Source organism: Ascaphus truei, chromosome 1 (assembly GCF_040206685.1).
Source record: "Ascaphus truei isolate aAscTru1 chromosome 1, aAscTru1.hap1, whole genome shotgun sequence".
NCBI lineage: Eukaryota > Metazoa > Chordata > Amphibia > Anura > Ascaphidae > Ascaphus > Ascaphus truei.
The window spans coordinates 336,557,721-336,582,190 of record NC_134483.1 but is presented as its reverse complement, the minus strand read 5'-3'; the positions used below and the strand labels follow the sequence as shown (position 1 = coordinate 336,582,190).

Genomic DNA, 24,470 nt, shown 5'->3' with positions numbered 1-24,470 from the left:
TGTCATTGTTTTCATAACTTAAACACTGCAGATGACTACTTAGCTCATCTACCATTGTGTTAAAGCAGCTGCAATTAATATCTCATCACAGCATACACTTCAACAGAGGGGGTGGGGTTCAGCACACACACTAATTACAGCCTCATTTCACGGTCAACTTAGTTCACACCATTTGCACCTGTTTCAAGTCATTGAAAGGTGTGGCTGATTAGGCTTTTTGGGGAAGGGAATACCTTTCTTACAACCTGAATAGCACAACTGAAGTTAATCACACTCATTGGAAAGCTTAACTCTAGCTACTAAATGCCCCAACAACTCATTACTTATCAAAGCGTACGTCACACATTAGTTCACTCATATCTATAGTTGAACTACTATGAAAGACACATTATCACACACTGCATGTGTTGTCTTGTTGAGTCACAGCCACATTCAGGTGTGCCACATCTTCGATTAATGTACCACACATATCCTCTACCAAAAATAACACTTTTTGCAATATGACCACCTTCATGATAACTATCATGAGATGACCATTCACAATGGTTATGTACATTATGATACTGATATCACTACACAACATATGATTTTTATGTACTCATTTAATCTATTTATCCTCACGCATTACTGCAGAAACATAGTATGTTGTATGTTAGGGAACTCAAAACTTCTAAGTACACAGGCATGTACATTGTTATTACAACTATTTATGTTCACTTTCACACACACATTTTCGGTTAAGGAACTGATGTTGTTAGTTAATCATAAATACAGAACATACAATAAGTGTTTGTTCAATATTTACACATGTAAATGTAAAACTTATGTTATTGTTATATATAGTTGCCCCTGGAGGACATGTGTCACCTGAGATGGAACAAGTGTCTTCACCTGGGTCAGCCAGCTCAACACTACTAGAAGGTGAGTGTATCATTTGCTGGCCATATAATATGTGCACTTCTATATGTTATGTTGTCATGTGCATTATTTGTTTTGCACATCTTCTTTAAATAGGATTACTTAGTGTCAGTGAAAATGAAGTGTAAGGCAACATGTATTGTGTTAGTGATGTTAATTATCATGTAGGACTTCTGAGTTTAGAGCAACTTTTCATTCATTCATATTTCATACTGAGTCCAAACATTATTCGTAAGTCAAGGTAGTTTTTAATGAGGTTATAAAACGTATGCTAACATGTTAGGTGTTACTTAGGACACAGTACAATTACATAGTAACACAGCATACATTAACATGCCATTTAATAATGTGTACATTTCTTTTTAGAACATCATGGTGATGAGGATGATGAGTATGATGAGGATGACGCCACAGAAGAGACTGAAATACAATCATGTGACCATGAAGAGGTGCCAATAGAAACTGTTGTACCGCCAAATCGTCCATCAACTTCCACATACGATGCAATTGTAGCTTCAGAGGGAAAAATAGTGGACGCAGAAAATCGTCGCCATTCAGACATGATGACAGTGCTGGAAAGGATGATTGGACTGCAGGAAGAAACAGTATCACAATTGGCACATCTCCACAGAGTCTTCATTGAAGTGCCTAAACAGTTGCAAAAAATCAACACCTCATTCGAAGCATTAGTTGTTCAGCAAACACAAGCTAATTACTGGAGAATGACTAATGTACCACAATTCAACACCTCCCAGCCAGGATCTGTTCATGCAGGTCAGTTTTCACCACATTCATCTGAGATTCATTCACCAGGCCCAAATGTTACCGGTCAAGTAGCAGACATTGCTGTGCAGGTTCCTGACGACATACTACCACTGCCATCTGTACAAAATCAGCAGCTGACACCTACAAAGGAGCCCACAAAAACAAAATACAAGCAGTTACTACTGACCAGTTTTTGGTCAAAAACAACAAAAGACACACATGAAACAGACCAACCATCACTTGTGCAGTGTCTACCAACTTGCTCACATGTGTCACTGGGCACAAGCCCTGTCCGTGAACAGTCACTACCCAAAAGCCCTGTAGGTGAGTCGCTGCCCAAAAGCCCTGTAGGTGAATCACTGCCCACAAGCCCTGTAGGTGAGTCACTGGCCACAAGCCATGTAGGTGAGTCACTGGCCACAAGCCCTGTAGGTGAATCACTGCCCACAAGCCCTGTAGGTGAGTCACTGGCCACAAGCCCTGTAGGTGAATCACTGCCCACAAGCCCTGTAGGTGAGTCACTGGCCACAAGCCCTGTAGGTGAACAGTCACTGGCCACAAGCCCTGCCCGTGAAGTGCCAGAGGCCACTCAAAGTGGCTCTGTTGTGCCTAAAGTTGGTGGCAAAAGAAAAAGGAAAATTCAAGAGACAACAAGCAGGCCTGTTACTCGCTCGCAAAAGGAACAAAAAAAATAAATGTTATAATTCAGAAAATATGTGTTTGGCCTTGTTTTGTTGACTTCAGATTATCTAATTACTATTGTATGTATGCTGAAGACTGTGTTGTTTCCAAACTTTCAACTATGTTCTTGTACACGTGAAGGTTTGGAAATGTTAACACTCATAATTAATTGTGTTATAAATATTTATGTTGTAATCGTCTGTTCAGTAATGGTCCACCAGGAGCCAGTTGCTAAGTTTAGAGAAGCTGCCATTGACTTTGCAGCAAAACATTGCATTTGGGTGTGTTAATTGATGTAAGAATTGCATATGCATATTAGTCACATGCAATTATTAAAACACCTAAGTAAGTGCAAACATCTTTCTTGTACGTGTACAGCAGGATTATGTGTAAATTATTACTTACCTTTGCCTTGCTTGGCCATTGTAATTTTGTCCTTTAATCAGTTGTGTGTTCGTTTCTATAACATCTCAGAATGTATAATAATATATATACACACACACACACACACACACACACACACACTGAGTGAGTGTGAGTGTGAGTGTGTGTATATATATATATATATATATATGTATATATGTGTATATATATATATGTATATATGTGTATATATATATATGTATATATGTGTATATATATATATGTATATATGTGTATATATATATATATATGTGTATATATATATATATATGTATATATGTGTGTGTATATATATATATATATATATATATATATATATATATATATATATATAGTACTATATAAACTGGTATACACAAACTAATACACTTCATGCTTCCTTGTGAAAGCACACTATTTTAATAATACAGGCCTAATGTTTGAGAAATATCCTAAGTATGAGACTCTAACAGTATTGTGCTTAAACAAATGTTTATTACTTAATTCAATCATGTTTCTCACCATTTAAATAGGTTTCATACAAGGTATACTTAATGCCATCAATGTTGTGTGTACTCCTGCAATATAAAAAAAAAAAAATTATTATATATAAATATATATATATTTTTATAAGAGATATATTTATATATATATATATATATATATATATATATATATATATATATATATATATATATATATATATACACATGTATTTAAACTCATGCAGACAGGGAGTTAACCAGACTTTCACATACACACAGAAATGTAAGCGGGGAAAAAACATTTCTTTTTGCAGGTGTGTTTTTACTGATATGCCTGGCTAAGAAATATTTTCACACACTGGCCTTTGTTAGTTTTCAAAAAAACACTATGTGAACGCATTCACAGTCTAGGGATGTTTTTCACAAACGAGATAAAAGAAGGAGAAATGTTTCTCCCACAGTCCCATATCACGAACCACAACTGTTAACCCAATTAGACAACCAAATCCAATTGGCGTTTGAAATAAGGAGTCAAAGTAGTTACTTTTGTTGACCTTGACAAGGAAAAACAGGAGTTTGTTAGCCATTCAGCACATTCATTTTGATGAGCAAATAACACAGACCTGCACACAGCTTTTGTGCTACTCAGACATGGCTGATGAATTCGTTAACAATATTAATCCCCTTTTAGGGTATAAGTACATGATCTGTGAAGCCATCTTGAACAGTCGCGGACAGAAAGCAAGCACACGCCAAATCGATGATTTCATTCGAGCAAAATATCCTTATTACCAAGACCGTAAGCATGCACGGAATTTTAATTCCTCAATAAGATTCACTTTATCAAGTAATGACTTTTTTGAACGTGACCAGGATAAGCTACAACACACCTATGGTTTCTGGAAGATTGCCCCGGAAAAACAATTTATCCTGAAAGACGGCACTTATATTGTCGTGAAAGGCATATTTATTCCTAATGGCAATAGCAATGTATCCGCTACTACTGATCCGTTTGAATCGATACGTGCTGCAATATCTGCAGCCTCCATTCCTGAAACCCACATTGTACAAGAACAAAAGTACTATGATTATGTACCAAGCCTTTCAGCTGAAATTGCATTGGAATGGGAACCGGAAGAAATGAACCTACCTCCCGACCAATTATTTGAAGAAAGCAGTGGCGATTCCTATGAGCGCATCCTGGAGGAGATATGTGCCATACTGGATTCAGCGGTTGGGTTAAGCGTGGATGAAAATGGCTTGCATTTCTGGAGCGACCAGTTGCAGCCAGGCGAAGAGTTAATTCTAGAAGAATGGTAAATATAACAATCGTTATGCGTTGACTCTGCGTTTAAATTTTTTTTTTTTTTTTAACCACCATTTTCACTTTCAATGCGTGGATACAGCGTAACATTGCAGACTGCATAACATGTAGCGATCACAAACAAATTGTTTCCTAATACAATATAGTAGGACCTGAAAGAGTAGTACACATTGCTGACGGAATAAATATACGTACTTTCCTATCCCTTTAAACATATTAGCAACATTTTACCATTACTCTAACACATACCTGTTTTGTTATCATGCAACATCTACAACATTGAAAACCGGGTCCACCACGTATGACGTGGGACCCTTGTCATGGGCCAAGGCGTCCTTAAAAAGGATTAGTGATGTAAGTCCCGCCCCCAAGCGACGTGCGCGCCTCAAAGCCTATTGGCTGTCATGTTTTGTTATAGTAACGGTAACTGCAGTGTGTGATGCGTGCGGCTCAGTGTTTGTAGGCGTACCCTGGGCATTAGCCGAATGTTAATTGAGTGGGAGGAGTGTTAGCGTGCGTTTCACGCTGGCTTAACATGACGTCACACGTATTGCATTTGCGCATTGTGTTATCGGCCGTGCTTTCTGTTCAAACACGTCTGTTTAAAAAGAATACAGATGTACTCGTTTAGAACGAATGTAGTTTCGTCTTCATTGTATTTGAAATAAAGATGTTATGTTTACTGGTATTTTCAACATGTATTGAACGCACAACGTACGCTTTGTTTTGCGCATGCGCTAACAGTTAGTGGAGCCAAGCGTGAAGTGCGTGCGCACACAAAGATGTGCGCGCACATCTTTCAGTATACAGGCAACGTTCACTTCTTATACATAGTTATGCCTGCTACAAATTTAAAGAAACATTACATACTGATGAACAGTTTTACTTCTAACATATAAGTGACTGACGTGTGTATCTACACAATCATATAGAGCTGCGTAACGCGTTGTCACGGATGCATATCTAGTAAGGTGCCATCTTTGACCATCATGTGTTTGCTGTATTTCAGAGATGTCGGGGAAGATACAATCGGATCAATGTATGATTTCAGAAGAGTCTACCTTTATATGAGATGATTGTGAGGAGGAGCCACCGACTACTATACTACATATGGAACTAATTTTATATTGCTTGCAGCGCTTATTAACAAACAATTAAAAATGTGATACCCTTATGCCTATATTGCATAAGCACTTAATTAACATAATGATGTTGCAAAAGAGTGCCTCATGAATTTTTATTGAGTGTTCTTTAATGACTACTAACATTTTATGACATGGTGTGTTTTATATATAACAACCATTCCCACTCTGCTAACACATTTGTGTATTCTAATATGTAATGGAACGTATGACTGTCGAAACTATGTAACAATAATAATAATAATATGAGCATGTTCATGTATAGGGCTGCTAGTTGTACGCAGCGATTTACAGACACATGTTTCAGCCTGAGGTCCCTGGCCCGTGGAACGTACAAATGTTTTTTTGCCGCATGAGGCACAGGGAGATAAAGTGACTTGGCCAAGGTCACAAGGAGCCCACACCGGGAATTGAACCAGACTCCCCTGCTTCAAACTATCAGTGCCAGTGTGTGTCTTTACTCACTGAGCCACTCCTTCTCCCAATGTAAAGGACACTTACAACCAAGTAGCCATTTATTTTTAAAATCTCTTGTTACATGGGTATGTAGATAAAATGGTTTGGGACTGTAGCAAATAATGTTACTGGCCAGATGTTATGGTCCCCTCCAATGCATGATGTTCTGAATATGACATCACCATCATGTTATGAAGTACGTTTCTGTGTATATTTCATTAACCTAACTAAGTATAGTTTACGGTGTTTATTAATCGTTTAGAAATACATAGTATAGTCAATATGATGATATAAGCTACCATAATAAAGCTGGTGTTATCATTTGTCGGTGTTATACATGGATCCTACACCAATTGATAGAGACACAAACAGTTGTCTTAAAAAGTGTGTCTATGCTAGTGATGAATGTGCTCCCGTAAGTAAACAAATAAGTACAGTTATCCCCTTTTCTCCAACCACCTCTATATTACATTAATGGAAATTATAAGGAAACATACATAAAATGTGATGAAATGTGAGTAATCATTTTGTAATACAATGCACATGAAAGCTCAAGAGTAGCTAAATGCATATACATGATACAGAAAGTACATATATGTAACATTTGTGTTTAAACCAATATGTTGGGTTTTTAGTTCCAATAATTATAGGAAGATTGAGGTAGCCACATCTTATGAGAGATGTCAGCAAATATACATACCATGATCAGTCATACTGGAGATATACCTATAATGCAAAGGAACAATATATAAATTGCAAACATTGACATGCCATCTTCAGTACCGTAAACAACACAGCAAAGTGTGTATTTGGTGTTAAATGTACAACACCATGTATATTTCATGACATTCAAAATGTAAATCAGCCTGGTGTACATATCATATGGATGTACATGTTACACTGCACCAATAACATTGTATGTAAGCATACTAGAAGCATGAATGATTATGGGCATAATATGTGTTTTGTCTTAGCATAAGGAATAACACAATGCTAAAATATTATTGCTTTGTTACCCAAGTTGTATTCACATACACACAACTAAAGTACAATTGAAGAGGGATTATATAACCTGTGCAACAATAACATACCGGTGCCACATCCCTTTGTGCACACAGCAGAGAAAAGAAAGGTGTGCAACCCATATTCATCTGTGTCCTAACAGAAGGTTATATAAAGAAACATTATTGTTAATATAACATAATTAAACTATAAAAGTAGTACTAGGAACATATGAGTTTGTACTTACAAGAAAAAAATGAATTGATGAGATTCTGTCGTGTCTGGCCACCACTGGCTGTTTGTTCATTTTCAGCAGCTACATGGGTGGGATGCTCGTCTACCAAAGCCTCAGCTAGGTCTGACTGTACATTGTGCCTGAGTGCAACATTGTGCAAAATGCAACAGGCAAGGATAATATCAGACACTTTTTGAGGCTTGTATAGAAGAGCCCCACCAGTTCTGTCCAGACACCTAAACCTGGTCTTGAGTAGGCCAAATGTCCTCTCTATAACAGATCTTGTAGATATATGGGCTGCATTGTACCTGTCCTCTGCTTCAGTTTGAGGGTTTAGCACCGGAGTCAAGAGCCACGGCCTAATTCCGTATCCTGAGTCACCTATAATGAATGGAGCACACATAAGCTGACATTAGTGATCAAATTGTACAATGCCAACATTCCTAAATCAACATGTGTTTTGTGTTAGAACATGTAAATATGTACTCACCCAGCAGCCAACCAGGTTCAAAATGTCCCTCTTCGAACGCATGGAAGACTGAAGAGTTCCTCAGGATAGAGGAATCGTGACTGGAACCAGGGAACTTGGGTACCACATGCATTATCCTCATCGTCGCATCACATACCACCTGTACATTGAGTGAATGGTAGTGCTTCCGATTGCGGTACACATGCTCACTCTGACTAGGTGCAATCAAAGCAACATGTGTGCAATCGATTGCACCCAGCACAGATGGTATCCCTGCTATATTATAAAAGCCAGTCCTGACTTCCAGCCACTCTGTCGCCTCTGTAGGAAAATGAATATAATTCCTAGCGCGTCTATTGAGTGCATAGAGAAACTGGGTCAAGGCCCGCGAGAATGTAGATTGCGAGACCCCGCCCACTATGCCCACAGTTGTCTGGTATGACGCGGAAGCAAGATAATGTAATGAGCACAGCATTTTAACAAGCCCAGGGACTGCACGACCTCTGGCTGTGAAAAAATCTAAATCCCCCCTTATCTCCTCATAAAGAGCTAAGATTGCTGCTGAACTCAAACGATAGCGACTTACAATCTCCTCCTCACTCATCCCATCTAACAGGGTTCTCTCCCTGTACAGACGCGGACGAGGCACAAGTTGTCTCCTCTGTCTTCTCCTCTGATCTCCTGTCCCTCTACCTGTCCCTCGGCCTGTCCCTCTCCCTGTCCCTGTCGTATCCGCGTCACTGTCACTGTCCCTCGGTGTGTCCCTACCTTGCCCTATATGATTCTCTTGATCATCAAGCATGTCATAGAAAAGAATGTTCCTGCGTCTCCTAAACATTCGCAACATTTTGAAATGAGTAGCTGTGAATGAGCAGGTAATGTGCGTCCTTTAAATAGGTATGTGATGATGTCAGGTGACATAGTAAAATGCAAGGTGTTACATTACCATAATAAAGTACTTCTGTGGCAAGCTGTGTGCACTTGTTGTTCTAAGTATTTGTTGTGTGTATTCTGCAGGGAATGATGATATTTGGCAATGATGTGACGTGAAGCTTTGTACAAAGATTGCTTGCAAATAAATAGTTGCATGTGCAATGCATGTAACACTTGTGAACGCAAGAGTCAGTCATGTAATGAGACAAAAAGGCTGAGATTGACGTGGGAAAAGTTTTGTGTAACATGTGTAATTATCCATGTTATTGTGACATGTTGGCAACAATGAATAGTCGTGTGCATATGCATGCATTTGTGTAAGGAGGATAGTTGGTATAGAATGAGTTTACAAGGTGTCCCAATGATGAATTACTGTACATGTGTGTATAAGTTAGGTTGAAGTGCTTGTAATGCAACGGTTACAATGTAAACATGCAATGTGATTGAGCGTCCAATAAGTGACGTCATGAAAATAGGGAGGACCCAAAAGTATATGTAAACATGAGAATACAGATGTACATGAACGTTTAAAGATGCGTGTCACATTACAAGCATTGTGTAATGTAAAGGAAGATGAATATACTGTGTATGTGTGACATGTGTGACATGTGTGACATCATGTAAATAATTGTCGCTGAGTTGAGTAAAATGTGTGATATGATGTGAGGTTCTCCTTTAAGAGTGTAGTATAGTATTTTCCCTTGCCACATCATCACATGATGAGTAATGTGACCCGCAAATGCTGAAAACATGTAAAAGTCGAATGTTATGCAAATAAGACACGTCAGCTGTGACACAATGCAGGGAATGCCCCCACACTGTAATGCAAATCCCCCTTGTATTGTGAGCAATGAAACGTAAACAGTACTATACTGTTATACGTCCCCGCTCCATTGACTTCCATTGATGTACAGAAGATGTTTTTTTTCTAAGTGCCGTTCCGGCAGCCTTAGCGATCGTTCTCCCGTCCAAAATGCCAACTTTAGTTGGCGGGAGAAATCGGCCATAACATCTCAATTTCGTAGTGCCGATCAGCCCCGATAAGCTGTTTTTTTTTGTTGAATCCAGCCGATTTAAAAAAGTGGCGATCAGTGTCGAAAACAGGCTTATCGGCAGGCGACTGGCCATAACCAAATTATCGGCTCCGAAACCTGGCGATATGAAGCACTTATCGGCGCTTACTGAATCTCAAACCCAATTTTGGCTATAACATGGCCATATTTCCCTTATCAACGCTTACTGCATGAGGCCCTTAATCCACTTAGGGACTCTCGAACTCAGCTCCTGTAGTTCGTCTGTTTTCTTGGCTCCTGGGTCTTTGGAAGAGTTTGTCCTTAAGGATCCCTGCAGCAATCGCGTTGTGTCTGTTTTAGCAGACTGTACCTTATTTTGGATCTCGTACAAGAGGATAGGTAGGGAATAAAAGGAGAAACATATGTGTAAAACCTTTTAATAAAACAACTAAAGATAAAAAAGAGGTTTTTAACTCACATTCTACGAGTTAAAAACGAGCAGTAGAGAGTGTTTAGCGAGTCTCTCACACTCGTGGTATAGAACGCCGACTTCCAGACCTCCTCACACCGGCGGGTGCTTCCGCATCAGGTGATCCGGCCCTGCACGGCTCTCGCGAGATTTCCCTCTGTGATGTTCAGTATTACACTGCCGATGCTCCGTTCAGCTCTCGCTTAGAACAGTCTCTCTGCGTCACTCTCCCTGCTCCAATCACGCTGGCCCTACGCGTTTCTCCACTCGGGCTTCGTCAGGGGCTGCTATGGTTACCTTGTCCCTACCCTGGGTATTTAAACATACCTCCATTGACCGATTGGCTGGTATTTAATTAGCTGATATATAATTAATTATACATTACATGGGCATATCTGGACCACATAGACACGTCGTCAAACTAGCCTGAAACAGTATTTAATCTATTTCAATAGCCATACACAAATAATACTTGCTATTTATAGAATGCAGGTATATAATCTTTAATTGGATATCCCTCCCATATTCCGTTATTAAAGTACTGAATACAGTATATACCCAATCTGAAGTATTTAAGCATTCATACAAATGATGACAATTACTGTGTAGTAGCAATTGAACTAAGCTGATAATACAAAATTACATGATGTCTTTGTTATTAATTCAGCACATCATTTTATACATTAACTATATCATGGATAATAGTGGAGGTTTAATATCCCAATTATAATCTGCATCAGACATTAAATATCTAATACAGAACGAGCTGGATATCTTAGATATTCGATTTATATTTTTTATTATTATTATTTATTTCTTAGATTTTAAAAGAAAATGAGATACATACAAATAGGCAACCCTTAGTTGCCAAATGATTGGACCAGAATTATATTATCTGTTACCATAATCTCTAGAGAAAACTTATTTATATAATTGTAATTGCTGGAATATTTTCAATATAAGAGAGATAATGATAGTGGATGATTTAAGTAATAGAGAGGGTTCCATTTGTGGATTACATTAACATATATACAGTTATTAGTCGCCTTAATATATTAACACTACATCTTCTAATATTTAGAACATATTGATTAGTACCTAATGTAAAATACAATACAATAATTCAGCCTCTAATATCTAAAAAAAGAAAAGAAAAACCGGTGTACATAATCCCTATAATCATAAATAATACCAAATAAATAATCAATTTGTTTTAATCTATTAATTGATTAAACTTTACTATTCCCAAGGAGTGACTACAGATGATAAATCCATAATTTAATGTAAATTTTAATCTAAATTTAAATTTAAATCTACTTAGATTTGTGAACCATATAAATATATTATATATACATTATCTATAACCCATTTACACGACTAATATTTATTGGCTAATTTATGCATTCAATTCTAGATTGGTACCAGATCTTTATACCGACACCCTAATCATAGACAACACTACAGATTGTTCAACGTTATCAAGTTGAAAAAACATATGCACAGGTCACATATATATATGCGTGACCTACAACATCTTACTTCAGTCATTTATTCATATATGGGGGGTGATTATACACACCTACACACATACATATAACAGCACTATTATTGCAAATCCTAATTGATCCACACTCCACTTTATAAATACATCAAGATTGATTATCACAAGTATAACAAGTATAATAAGCTATACCCATATGTGTATCAAGAGAGGATAATCACCCTTCCACTTTGTTGTTATAAAGATAACGCTTTAAAGGATACCACTTAACATAATGTACACTAGTCTAGGATTCTCAATATACAATAATCCATAATACATAAGAGTTGGATTTATACAAATATATATATACGGAGAGGACAAGAGTTAGGAAGGGGGTTGAAATTGATCACCCTCTATATTATACATAGATTAATTAACATGGTAAACCAGAACATAAACGATATACTGCTTTAAAGGATACCACTTAACGTACACTAGTCTAGAATTCTCAATATTCAATAATCCATAATACACAGGAGTTGGATTTATACAAATATAATATATACGGAGAGGACAAGAGTTAGGAAGAGGGTTGAAATTGATCACCCTCTATATTATACATAGATTAATTCACATGATAAACCAGAACATAAACGATACACCGAGAAATACACCGAAAATTACATATATACACACCGAGAACTCTATACAAAGGGAGGAATATTATTTATTTAGGTTGACTTACGGTGTCACCTGTACATAGTGTGTATCAATTAAACTGAGAGTTTAGGCCATAACCCAACAAAGAACAGAACAGAACATAGTTCAAACAAACGATAAGTTATTCTTTAAGGAATAACCCCAGGTCGATATCTATATTCATTCCATTTGGTATAAGTGTTTTTAGAGTGTAAATCCAAAAGGTCTCTTGCCTTGATATTTTGATGACCTGGTTACCTCCTCTCCAATTGGGATGAATCTTATCTATTCCAAAGAATTTTAAACCACTTGGGTTTTGGTCATGATGTTCCTTAAAATGCTTGGATACGCTGTGTTGCATAAATCCCCTCTCTATGTTCTTAATGTGTTCAGCAACTCTCAATTTCAATTTACGAGTTGTTCTCCCCTATGTACTGTTTGTTACATGGACATTGCAACATATAGATTATATAGTTGGAATTACAGTCAATAAAGTCCTTTATTTCGTATTCCTCTTGTGTTATTTCAGATTTTATCTTTTTAAATGATTTCTGTGTATTTGAGTTCAATTTACACCCCCTACATGTTTGACACTTAAAGAATCCATTGGTTACATTCACTGGCTTAACACATTCTTTCTTTAAGCAACTTGGGGCCAGTTTCTGTTTTAAATTTGGGGCCTTTGTGAATATTATTTCTGGCTTCTTTTATCTTTAGTTGTTTTATTAAAAGGTTTTACACATATGTTTCTCCTTTTATTCCCTACCTATCCTCTTGTACGAGATCCAAAATAAGGTACAGTCTGCTAAAACAGACACAACGCGATTGCTGCAGGGATCCTTAAGGACAAACTCTTCCAAACTCTTCCAAACTCTTCCAAAGACCCAGGAGCCAAGAAAACAGACGAACTACAGGAGCTGAGTTCGATAGTCCCTAAGTGGATTAAAGGCTTTAATTGATCATACTAGTGTAAGTGCATATGTAGTGTAAGTGCATATCTCACCAATTTATATCTGATTATTTTGATATACTGCCCTATGATTTTCCCTCTCTTGTTTTTCTTCTCTTCCCCTGCATATGTGCACCTAGGTCATTCTTCGCTATACATTCCCAGCGGCGTTGTGGAGCCGCAGACCTAATCTGGCTGCAAGTCTGTAGGGTTAGTAGATTGTAAGGGTATATACCTTTTTATTGACTGATTGGCTAGGAGTGTGGTTTTTTAATATATTTTAACCATACTTAACATATTGTTATATATTTGCGCTGTTGTCTCTTGTCTGTATATATATATATATATATATATATATATATATATATATATATATATATATATATATATATATATATATATCATTGCCTTCCGGGAGTTACTTCTTGTTCTGGGCCTTTCCTCTGTCAGTCCTATTAGAACAGGCAGTGGAAAAGTTAATTCCTTCAAAAAGCCTGTTTGTGCATTCTGCGGGTCTGTTTTTGTGAGTGAAAATGTTCAGGTTACAAAATGATGCTTCTACATACAGTAATTGGTGTCAATATACTACATATAACAACAATATAGTGTGAAAACAAGTAGTGCTACTGCTTGGCTCACAACAGCTTCATGCAGCATTACCTACCTCTGTGATAATGAACCTGGTATGTACCTCAACTTTGTTCTTTCTCGTGACCTCATTTAAATGTTACTCTCTCTATCCACTACAAACTCCTCCCTCCTGGCCCACACCCAATAACACCATACACCCTGGACTACTCAAAAGCCTTGCACTATCTACTGAATGTTGGTGGAGGAAAACTCTAAAAAACAGCACACCAACCACTACTCCCTCTAATGGCAAACATCACAAATTTACAACTTACAAACAACTACTCAAATTTCTACTCATACTATTACTCTCTTCAGCAGGTATTATTGAACCTAATTCAGGACCTCCCTTTTCAATGCTGTCCCATACAGCTGAGAATTCCACCTTTAAATTCCAAAAAGGCCTATCTGTCACAAATATAAATATCCAGAGCCTGCTGCCCAAACTGGATGAACTAAGGGCATGGTGCCTTATGCATAAACCCAAAGCCATCGTTCTCACAGAAACTTGGCTAACCCCTAAAACTCCTGATGCAAATATTGCCATTCAGGGATATTCAATTTCTAGGAGAAATAGGTCAAAGAGGAGAGGAGGTGTGTTATTTTATATTGCAGACACCTTTCAATTTACACTGTTAAATTGCCCCCCAAGCCCATCCTCTTTTGAAATCCTAGTTGACAAAATCTGCCTCCCCTTTTCTAAGCCCATCTTGGTTGCTGGCATCTACCAACCCCCCTAAAGCCCCTCTACAGTCCCTGACTGATATCACCCAGTTTCTTGGCTCCATTTCCTCTCAGAATGAGAAGAGAGAGTTGCTCTTTCTGCGATACCCACGCTCCGCTATGCAGTTTTAGAGTACGGGGGGCCCCACCTACCGTGGGTTACAACTAACCTTATAGCACTCTACCAGTTCATGGATGCCTTGTGGAAAAGCTTCAAAGTAACTGGCACTACCAAGGATCTCAATCGCTACAGATGCCTGCGGAACATGTGCACAAGGCAAACAATACATGAAAAAGCACAATATTACTCTGATAATCTCCTCCAGAATACATCAAACCCAGCTAAATTCTGGAAGGTTATCACAATATATTCCAGCCTTCTAACCATCAACAACCAAGTAATATCACTAAGGAGGATATTACTCTGACAACCCCCCTGACATTGCAAATACATTCAATGATTACTTTGTGGGGTGTGCTGCTAACTTATTAGCGAAACGCAACCCAAACCACAAACATGAATCTCATTCTGTGAGGACCCTATAGCCCCACCCTCTTCCAACACTGCCCACAATTTTCAAATTGTCCCAGTATCCAAAGAGGAGATTACACAAGCACTCCTCAAATTAAAACTAAGCAGCCAATGTGGACCTGACTTACTACAATCTAAGTTCCCAAGACTTGTGCCTCAGCCATTTCTAAACCAATTACTTCCATAGTCAACTCTATTCTGTCTGCAGGCCATATCCCTAAGACCTGTAAAACTGCCAGAGTTGTCCCAATTTTCAAAAGTGGGGACAAAAACACTGTCTCAAACTATAGGCCAATCTCTCTTCTCCCAATACTATCCAAAGTCATGGGAAAATGTGTTCACTCCCAATTAAGCGATTACTATATCAAGACAAATTTCCCTAGCCAATCCCAATCTGGCTTTCGCCTTAAACACTCCACCATAACTACCCTGCTAAAATGTTGCAATGAAATCCAGTGTGGAATGGAACAGGGACAACTCACTAGTGCAATATTCCTAAACATTACAAAGGCTTTTGATACTGTTGATCATGTTAACTTGTTTAAGAACCTCCAGTGCTCTGGAATAGGGAAGCATACTTTAAACTGGTTTCATTCCTACCTATCAGGTAGATACCAACATGTATCCATCTCAGGCTCTAACTTCAATCCCTTGCATATCACCTGTTGTGTCCCGCAAGGCTCTTTTCTGGGGCCCCTACTCTTCTCATTGTTCATCAATGATCTTTCTACAGCTTGTAAGGAAGCTTCAATACACATGTATGCAGATGACACAATCTTATTTGCACACAGCCATAGCCTCTCCGACAGTGATCACATTCTTCAATCTGACTTTTTGAGACTTGAAAATATTACTGTATGCTCATTTGAATGTCTTAGACAGGTCTGCAACCCTGCCTTTCACCATTATCACCAGCACACAGCACTTCCACTGCAGCAAGGGATTCTGGGAAATGACATGTATGTATATATAGATCTATATCTATATATATAAATTTGAAAATCTTGGTTGTGAGTGTCTGGAGACATTTGATTGGTCCGTCGGTCCGCCCGCCCTCCCACGGCTCTCATTGGCCAGTGTGTCTCCCCCCCCCATGTGTGTCCCGCCCCCCCACGGCTCTCATTGGCCGGTGCACTCTAACCCAGGGGTCCCCAACCCCCGGCCACACTGCTGCTGCTGCCTGAGGTGAGGAAATGCTCCCTGGTGGTGGTGGTGTCGGCTGTTGCTGCAGGGGGAGGCTTAACTGAGTATTTGCCCCCACCCCCCATCTCCGTTTTTTACCTCAACCCCCAGCTCAGTTTTTTGACCCCCCCCAGCTCCGTTTTTTGACCCCCCAGCTCTGTTTTTGACCCCCCAGCTCCGTTTGTGACCCCAGCTTTATTTTTGAGCCCCAGCTCTGTTTTTGCCCCCCCTAGCTCCGTTTTTGACCTCGCCAGCTCCGTTTTTGACCTTGAGCTCCATTTTGACCCCCCCAGCTCAGTTTTTGACCCCCCTCCAGCTCCGTTTTTGACCCCCCAGCTCAGTTTGTTTACCCCCAGCTCTGTTTTGACCCCCCAGCTCTGTTTTGACCCCCCAGCTCCATTTGTGACCCCCCAGCTTTATTTTTGACCCCCCAGCTCTGTTTTTGACACCACTAGCTCTGTTATTGACCTCCCCAGCTCCGTTTTTGACCCCCAAGCTCCGTTTTTTACCCCCCAGCTCTGTTTTTGACCCCCAGCTCCATTTGTGACCCCTCCAGCTCCGTTTTGTACCCCCCAGCTCAGTTTTGTACCCCCCCAGCTCCATTTTTACCCCCCAGCTCTATTTTTAACCCCCAGCTCCGTTTTTTACCACCCCCCGACACACACAGTTACACACACACACAGTGACTGACACACACAGTGACAGACACACTGACAGACACAGGCTTGCTAGGGTCTAGTATGCGCATGTCCCTGTCCCCACCTGAAAGTATATGCGGGGATGAGGTCAGTGTCTTATCCTGTGCTAATTGTCGCTCAAGTAGGCGGAGCTCCAGCGCCAACCTCAGACCCAGTAGAATGGGAGAAATTCAACTACTTGCCCAGGCCATACAACAATTGGGTGGGCCCAAGCATGAATTCCATCCCCAGCAGCCAAACCAAAAATTAAAGCTCTTTTCAGGGGTAAAAACTACTTCCACCGGTGAGGAGGCTTTTGATGTATGGAAGGAATATGCTTCACAGGTACTGAAGAGTGGACCTGTCCTGATGCGGTGAAAAGACAACGAATCATGGAGTGTCTACGTCCGCCTGCGTCCACTACCATCAAGATGTATAAAGATCAGCATATGGAGGTTACGGCACAACAGATGATGGAGTCTCTTATTCGGGCATATGGTAAGGAAGATGATGTGAGTGAGTTATGGACTAAGTATTATAACCTCCGCCAGAAGGAGGGGGAAGAACTATCAGAGTTCATACAGGTACAATGGATCCAATTGATCTTGTGGGATCTACGTTCCCGCCAAATCATTAAGACCTCAGAAGTGAATGAGTATAGGCACACTCAATTCCTGCTGGGAGCCATACCCACTTATAATATCGTAGTAATGATCAGATGCGTGCTACGAAAGGGGGACCCCTACACTAGAAGACCTACTGGACAAGGTGAAGAGTCATGAGGTCTACACTAGGTTGCACACGCCTAAGAAGACTAAAGACTCTCGCAAGGACGAAGCAAAGGAAGTACCCGTACCCAAAGCAAAGGGAAGCAAGTGCGGAAAGGATACGACCACCCCGGAGATGCCTGGGTCCGCTTCCAGGTCACCTGGCAGTCCGGCTCCCCACCCAGAATTCCGTTGCTTCAACTGTGGCAAAAAGGGCCATGTTGCAAGGGTCTGTCCTAACCCTAAGAAACCCACTAAGGCCCAGGCCTATACCGTAAAAGTGCGGAAGTCACTCTCGTCCTTATCAGTCATACCCGAGGAGGATGAGGGAGAGTCTGAAGCCCCCACAGGAGAGCTCTACGGCTATAATAAGAGTCATCGTAGAAGGCGTATATGCCTCACCTTTGATGGACACTGGGTCTCAGGTGACCATTATTTATCGGACATTCTACAACCAACACCTCAGTCATGTGCCCCTACAGTCGGCTGAAAAGATGAAGTTGTGGGGCCTCAGCAACGAGGATTACCCCATTGATGGAGTGATAGCCTTGCAGATCAACATATCACAGTTGAACACCAATCGGACTCACCCAATGAGAGTGGAAGCCCTGGTCTGTTCCGAGCCTCAAGAACACCCGAGTGCTCCCATCATATTGGGAACGAATGCAGATGTAGTAAAGTCAATGATCTGAACCTATCTTCAAGATACAGGTGAATTACCTCCGTCTAAACTACAGCTTCCTCCAGCATTCAGGGATGAATGCTTACGAGTCGCTTCCCAGGAAGAATACAGGGAGATCTTCAATCACGAGAAAGGAATGATAGAGATTCCACCAGGGGGAGTGAGACACATGACCGCCATGGTCAGATACTGGGGCCGAGACACTGCAGACACCTTGTTCTCTTTAGAAACTACCCCTGAAGATGATCTCAAGAGAGGATACAAGATGGTACCGGAGATGAGGGAATGGACCACAGCTATTCCTGAGAAAATCACGGTGTCCATGCAAAACGTCTCTCTACATCCGGTGCTGTTTGAATTCGGACAGAGACTGGGCAGGATATACCCGGTGACAACAGTGGAGACAGTAGTGCATGTCAAGGCTGCTACCGCCCAGGAAGAGCCCGAAGGGTAACCATTTGACTTTGGGTATTTAACCATCTCTGAAGAGTGGAAGAAGCGGCTGAGTACACAGCTGGAAGAACGCCGAGAAGTGTTCTCTACTAGTGAGTTGGATGTGGGCTGTAGCCGTAACGCTCAACACATGATCAGATTTAACGATGCCACTCCATTCAGAGAGCGGTCCCGGCGAATTTCACCCAGGGATGTGGATGACTTCAGGAATGTCATCAACGAGATGGGAATGGCCGGCATAGTAACGGAGTCACGGAGTCCCTACGCTTCTCCAAAAGGGATAGTAAGGAAGAAGATCGGGTCCGTCCGCCTGTGCGTTAACTATCGTACCTTGAATCAATGTACCATCCCCGATCAGTACACACTACCCCGGATCGAGGAGATCCTTAATGCGCTGTTGGGCACCCAGTGGTTCAGCGTGTTGGATCTACACTATCAAGTCCCCATGAGCCCATCTGACCAAGAAAAAACGGCGTTCATCTGCCCTCTCGTGGGACTGAAGAAAAGTCTGACGGGTGCTCCTGTACTGGCTTATGCTGACCCGGAGAAACCCTATGTTCTGCAATGTAAATGTTAGCTTCAGTGGGTTGGGAGCAGTGTTACATCAGAAATACCCGGCTGGTCTGCGTCCAGTGGCCTATGGGAGCCGAAGCTTAACTCCTAGTGAGAACTATCCGGCCCTTCCAGATGTATACTGCCACACTGATGGTATGGGTCTTACTCCGAATGTGATCTTCACTTAGAAGGAAATGATACTGGCCCAGATAAGTGATCCAGTGGTTAACGCGGTCCGTGAGGCTTGCCATAAAGATGACCCGTCTATGATGAAACAGGTCCCCAAGGACATCTTTGCCATCCTCATGAGAGAGTGGGACAAATTTGAAATTGATCGTGGCCTCCTATATCGAATTGTTCCCTACCACAATCATCCGGACCGACGACAACTGTTTCTGCCACGGCATCTGCAGTGACTTGTCTTACGATCCTTACACGATGATCACGGACACCTGGGGGAGGATAAGACTATTGGATTAGTAAGAGACTGATTCTTCTGGCCTAAAGGGAGTCAGTAGAACAACATTGTAGGAGGTGCATACGGTGTATTCAGAGAAAGACACTGCCTACCTGTGCTGCCCCAATGGGCCATCTCAAAAGCTCTGGCCCAATGAACTTAGTCTGCATGGATTTATTATGTATAGAACCAGACTCAAAAGGCATAGACAATGTGCTAGTAGTGACAGACCCTATACCCGCTACGCACAAGCGTTCCCGACAAAAGATTAGAAAGCTACCACAGTGGCCAAAGTGCTATGGGAGAAGTATTTTGTGCACTATGGTCTACCAAATAGGATGCACTCTGATCAGGGATGAGATTTCGAGAGCAAGCTGATTAAAGAATGGCTAACACTGTTAAATATTCAGAAATCCAGGACCACTCGCTACCATCCTGAGGGAGATGCGCTCCCTGAAAGATTTAATCGGACATTGCTATATATGCTAGGCACTCTAAAGGATTCCCAAAAAGGAGAATGGAGCAAACATGTGGAGGCCTTGGTGAAAGCATACAATTGCACTCGGCAGGAGTCCACCGGGTACACTCCGTACTTCATGATGTGGGAGAGAAGCCAGATTGCCGATCAACATCCGACTGCGGGTATCTACCAATGGGGTACCCAATACGTCTCATTATCGATATGTGAGAAGACTCCAAGATAGTCTACACCATGGTTATCAGCTAGCAGAAAGAGCCACAGCTAGACTAAATGCCAATAATAAAAGTAGGTACGTTCACAAAGTATGCTATTGGGAGTTACGACCAGGAGAAGCAGTCCTCTTACGCAACTTAGGGATTCCGGGCAAGCACAAGCTGGCTGATCGTTGGAGAGAGGGACCCTTCCAAGTATCCCAAATGCCGGGTCTCCCTGTCTATCGCGTATAAGATCTGAATGGCAGGGTAAAGGTCTGGCACCGAAACCACTTGTTACCTATCCCACAACTGGGAGAAAGTGAAGCAGAAACAGAAACAGTAGTAACCGATAGTGAGCCTGAAGAGTCTACAGAGAATTCAGATTCAACAGCTGAGGCGATTCAAGATCCTCTGGAAGGAACTTCCAACAGAGATTGGTGGGCACCTCCCGAAGGAGCAACGGGTAAAGGGCCTGCGTCTCAAGTAACAGCAATAGGTGAGTCACCCGGTCAGCAATTAAATCCTAATAGCCCGAGTTTTGTGCCACACAGAGACAATGTTCAGTTACAAAGAGACTTTGCCCAAACTGGTTCACCTTCTACCCGAGAGTCCAGGCCTCAAGCCTATGATGGTCTCTCCCAAGATGAAGAAATGGAGACTGAGACTCGCAGAAGCCAGCGAGTGAGACGCCCTCCCACTAGAGTGGCTTATGATTCATAAGGGGCACCTAACAATGAGTCTCAGCAGCCAGCAAAAGCTAAGATAAATATGTTTGTAGAAATGTATAATCTCGCTTAGAGTGATCGTTAAGTTGTACAAAGAAAACAGCATTTTTATTATATAATATTGTTGTACATGTGTTAGTTCAAGCGGGAACGTTGAGGTTTTCACCAGGGGGAGGATGTAGCCATGTACCCTTCAGTCTCCCCACACTCCCGTTTTCCCCCTCCTTACCCTCACTATGTAAGACAGGGTGACGGAGTCGCCGGTAGCTCTTGCCACAGGGCGCCGCTATGTTGGGCGCGCACGAGCGCAGAGTCGCGCATGCGCAGAAGTGGCGAGGAGCTGGAAGAGTGCTGGAAGGTTGCGCATGAGCAGGGCAACATCGCGGCGGCCATTAAAGTTGCGCATGCGCAGTGTCCTATGCGCACGCGGTCCTAATGATAATTGTGCAGCAGAGAGACTACAACTCCCATGATGCTCAGGAGAAGCTGCCAGGTGATCCACAATAGCCAATGGGATGGCTGGATTGCGTCTAAAGGAAGGAAAGACTACTGCCTGCTGGAACAGGAAGTGAGGAGTCGAGACCTGGACACTGAAGGTGTAGGTAGTGTCCACGGAGCAGTGCTCCAGGGACTAGGCCAGTGGTAAACCCCCAGGGCCCAGTTAGTCCCCAGAGACACGGCAGAATAAGTAATGATATAGGGAAAGGCGTTAAGATAGAGACTCCTTCACTATATTGATAGAGAGAGAGATGCTGCAGGACAGTGCTTAACTGGCAGTGCAGCATGAAAGCTGAAAGGATACCTGACTCTATAGCAGAGACTATTCTTAAAGGATCATCCGGCTGGGGATCCCTCCCCATAGGAGTCAGACGGTGGAATCATTCTTGCAAGGAGCAATGCGTCGCGCAGCTGGACCACGTTGCAGAATTGATGATTGATGATGATTATCGTGGTCAGGAGAGCAGGAGAGAGTGTGCTCTGGGGGGCCAATGAGAGCCATGGGGGGGCAGGACACAGGGGGGCAGACACACCGGCTAATGAGAGCCGTGTGATGGCGGGCGGACCGACGGACCAATCAAATGGTCTCGACACTCTCAAACAAGATTTTCGATTATATAGATATAGATATAGATATATATATATATATGCATATATATATATAAAATTTACATGGATCTAAAATTTACATTCAATCTCAATAGAAATAATATAACATTTTTGGATCTAGAATTGGAGGCCAGTGACACTGGTGAGATTGTAACTAAAACTCACTTTAAAACTGTCTCTACAAACAGTTATCTACACAAAAAAAGCAACCACTATAAAAGATGGCTGGACAATATCCCCAGGGGCCAATTTCTCAGAATCAGGAGAAATTGTTCTCTTGATTCTGATTTCTTGGCCCAGGGAGAAATACTAGTAGAAAGATTTTTGGCCAAAGGTTATAATATTCACACTATTTTGGAGACATTTAGACAAGTAGGTGCTCTAGATCGGGAAACTTTGCTAAGTAAATCCAAGCTAAACTATTTGAAAGATGAAGTGGCCAACTCTGATACGACAGGTAGATCCACCAAATCTCCCTTATTCATTACTACATATAACAACGCAGCAAAGGGTATTGTATCCATTTTAAACAAACACTGGAATATCATGTTAAGGGATCCGATTATTGGTCAGAAGTTACCATCTAGTATTCCTATCATTTTTTTTTTTTTTCCACAAAAAGGTTTTTATTATTGGATTACAGTACATTGCATACAGTGTCTACCAACCCGCTATCTTACTTTATTGTACCATAACCCAATTTTTCTTTTTTCCGCCATCCTCCGTTTTAACACAGACATACCGGGTAGACTCACTCACGAACCTAACAAACCAGACGGACACAGAAAAAGGGGGGGGGAGGGATGAGGGGAGGGGGGCGAGCTCATTGTCTTCTCTGCGTTCACCGAATCCATTCTTGTCTATACTCAAAGGGGCAGCTTGTACCTGTGGGCGTTCTACTTACCGTCTTCCCTACCTGTTCCCTTTTTACACGTCGTCTGTACTGGTTCCTCGTAGGAGAATGCATCTATTTATATTATGGCATGATGGTGGTGGCATCCACCCCCGGGATGTCCGAGTGGTCCAGCCACTTGGTCCAAATTTTCAAAAAATTTATGCCGGTGTCGTTGACCAGACTCGTCAACTGTTCCATCCGGCAAATATACCAGATTCTGTTTCGAATTTTTGTAATTGTGGGTAAGTCTGGGAGCTTCCACAGAGCTGCGAGTTCGCACCTCATGGCTGTTGCAAAGTGAGCAATCAGGTTTTGCGCCGGTCTGCCTATTCCCCGAGTGCGCCTGCCTAGCAGGAACAGCCAAGGGTCCAGGGGGACCGGTCGTCCGAGAATACTCGTTAGCCAATCCTGGATTTCCTCCCATAGAGGAGCCACTTTTGGGCAACTCCACAGCATGTGAAGCAAGTCTGCCTGTTCCCCACATTGTTTTGGGCACAATGGAGGGTAACCTTTGACAAACTTTGCTAATCGTGTTGGGGTGAGATACCACCTCATTAGGACTTTATATGCATTCTCCTTCAAGGTGGTGCATATAGAGCTTTTCGCTGCTGCCAGTACTATTGTGGACCAGTCTTTGTCTTCTAGCGTCTCCCCTAAGTCTGTTTCCCATTTAATTCTATAGTTAAGTTTAGTGTCAACGTCCTGTCCAGGGCAGACCACCTCTCTGTATATCCGAGAAGTGAGTCCCGATGTGTCCGTGCCTCTGGAACACAGCTGCTCAAAATTTGTGCGCTTGGGGCGTTTGGGAGTTTTCATATAAAATGCTCGCACCTGGAGGTATCTAAAAAATTCGGAATTGGGCATCTCTGTTTCTGATCGAATTTGTTCAAATGTTTTGAAGACTTGGTGTCTCTCCAGGTGTAGTAGCCTAGTAATACCTTTTGCTTTCCAGACCGCAAGGTTCTTGCGTAACATACCCGGAGCG

At 41.6% G+C, this 24,470-nt stretch overlaps 1 protein-coding gene and 1 long non-coding RNA gene across 3 annotated transcripts; one reads left to right on the top strand and one right to left on the bottom strand.

Annotated features, from left to right (window-relative positions):
* Window positions 1-320: 320 nt before the first annotated feature.
* On the top strand, window positions 321-2,379 carry LOC142470881 (uncharacterized). Its single transcript, XM_075577685.1, has 2 exons — window positions 321-921; window positions 1,285-2,379. Exons 1-2 carry the CDS (start codon window positions 825-827, stop codon window positions 2,376-2,378), a joined length of 1,191 nt encoding a protein of 396 aa, XP_075433800.1. The 5' UTR covers window positions 321-824; the 3' UTR covers window position 2,379.
* On the bottom strand, window positions 1,169-4,883 carry LOC142470891 (uncharacterized). Of its 2 annotated transcripts, XR_012789353.1 has the most exons (4): window positions 4,402-4,883; window positions 3,289-3,344; window positions 1,745-1,824; window positions 1,169-1,508 (listed from the first exon to the last, which is right to left on the bottom strand). It is a non-coding gene; the product is annotated as an uncharacterized LOC142470891 (long non-coding RNA). The 2 variants fall into 2 exon arrangements; XR_012789352.1 differs by having other exon boundaries at window positions 1,169-1,824.
* Between the last annotated feature and the right edge of the window lie 19,587 nt (window positions 4,884-24,470).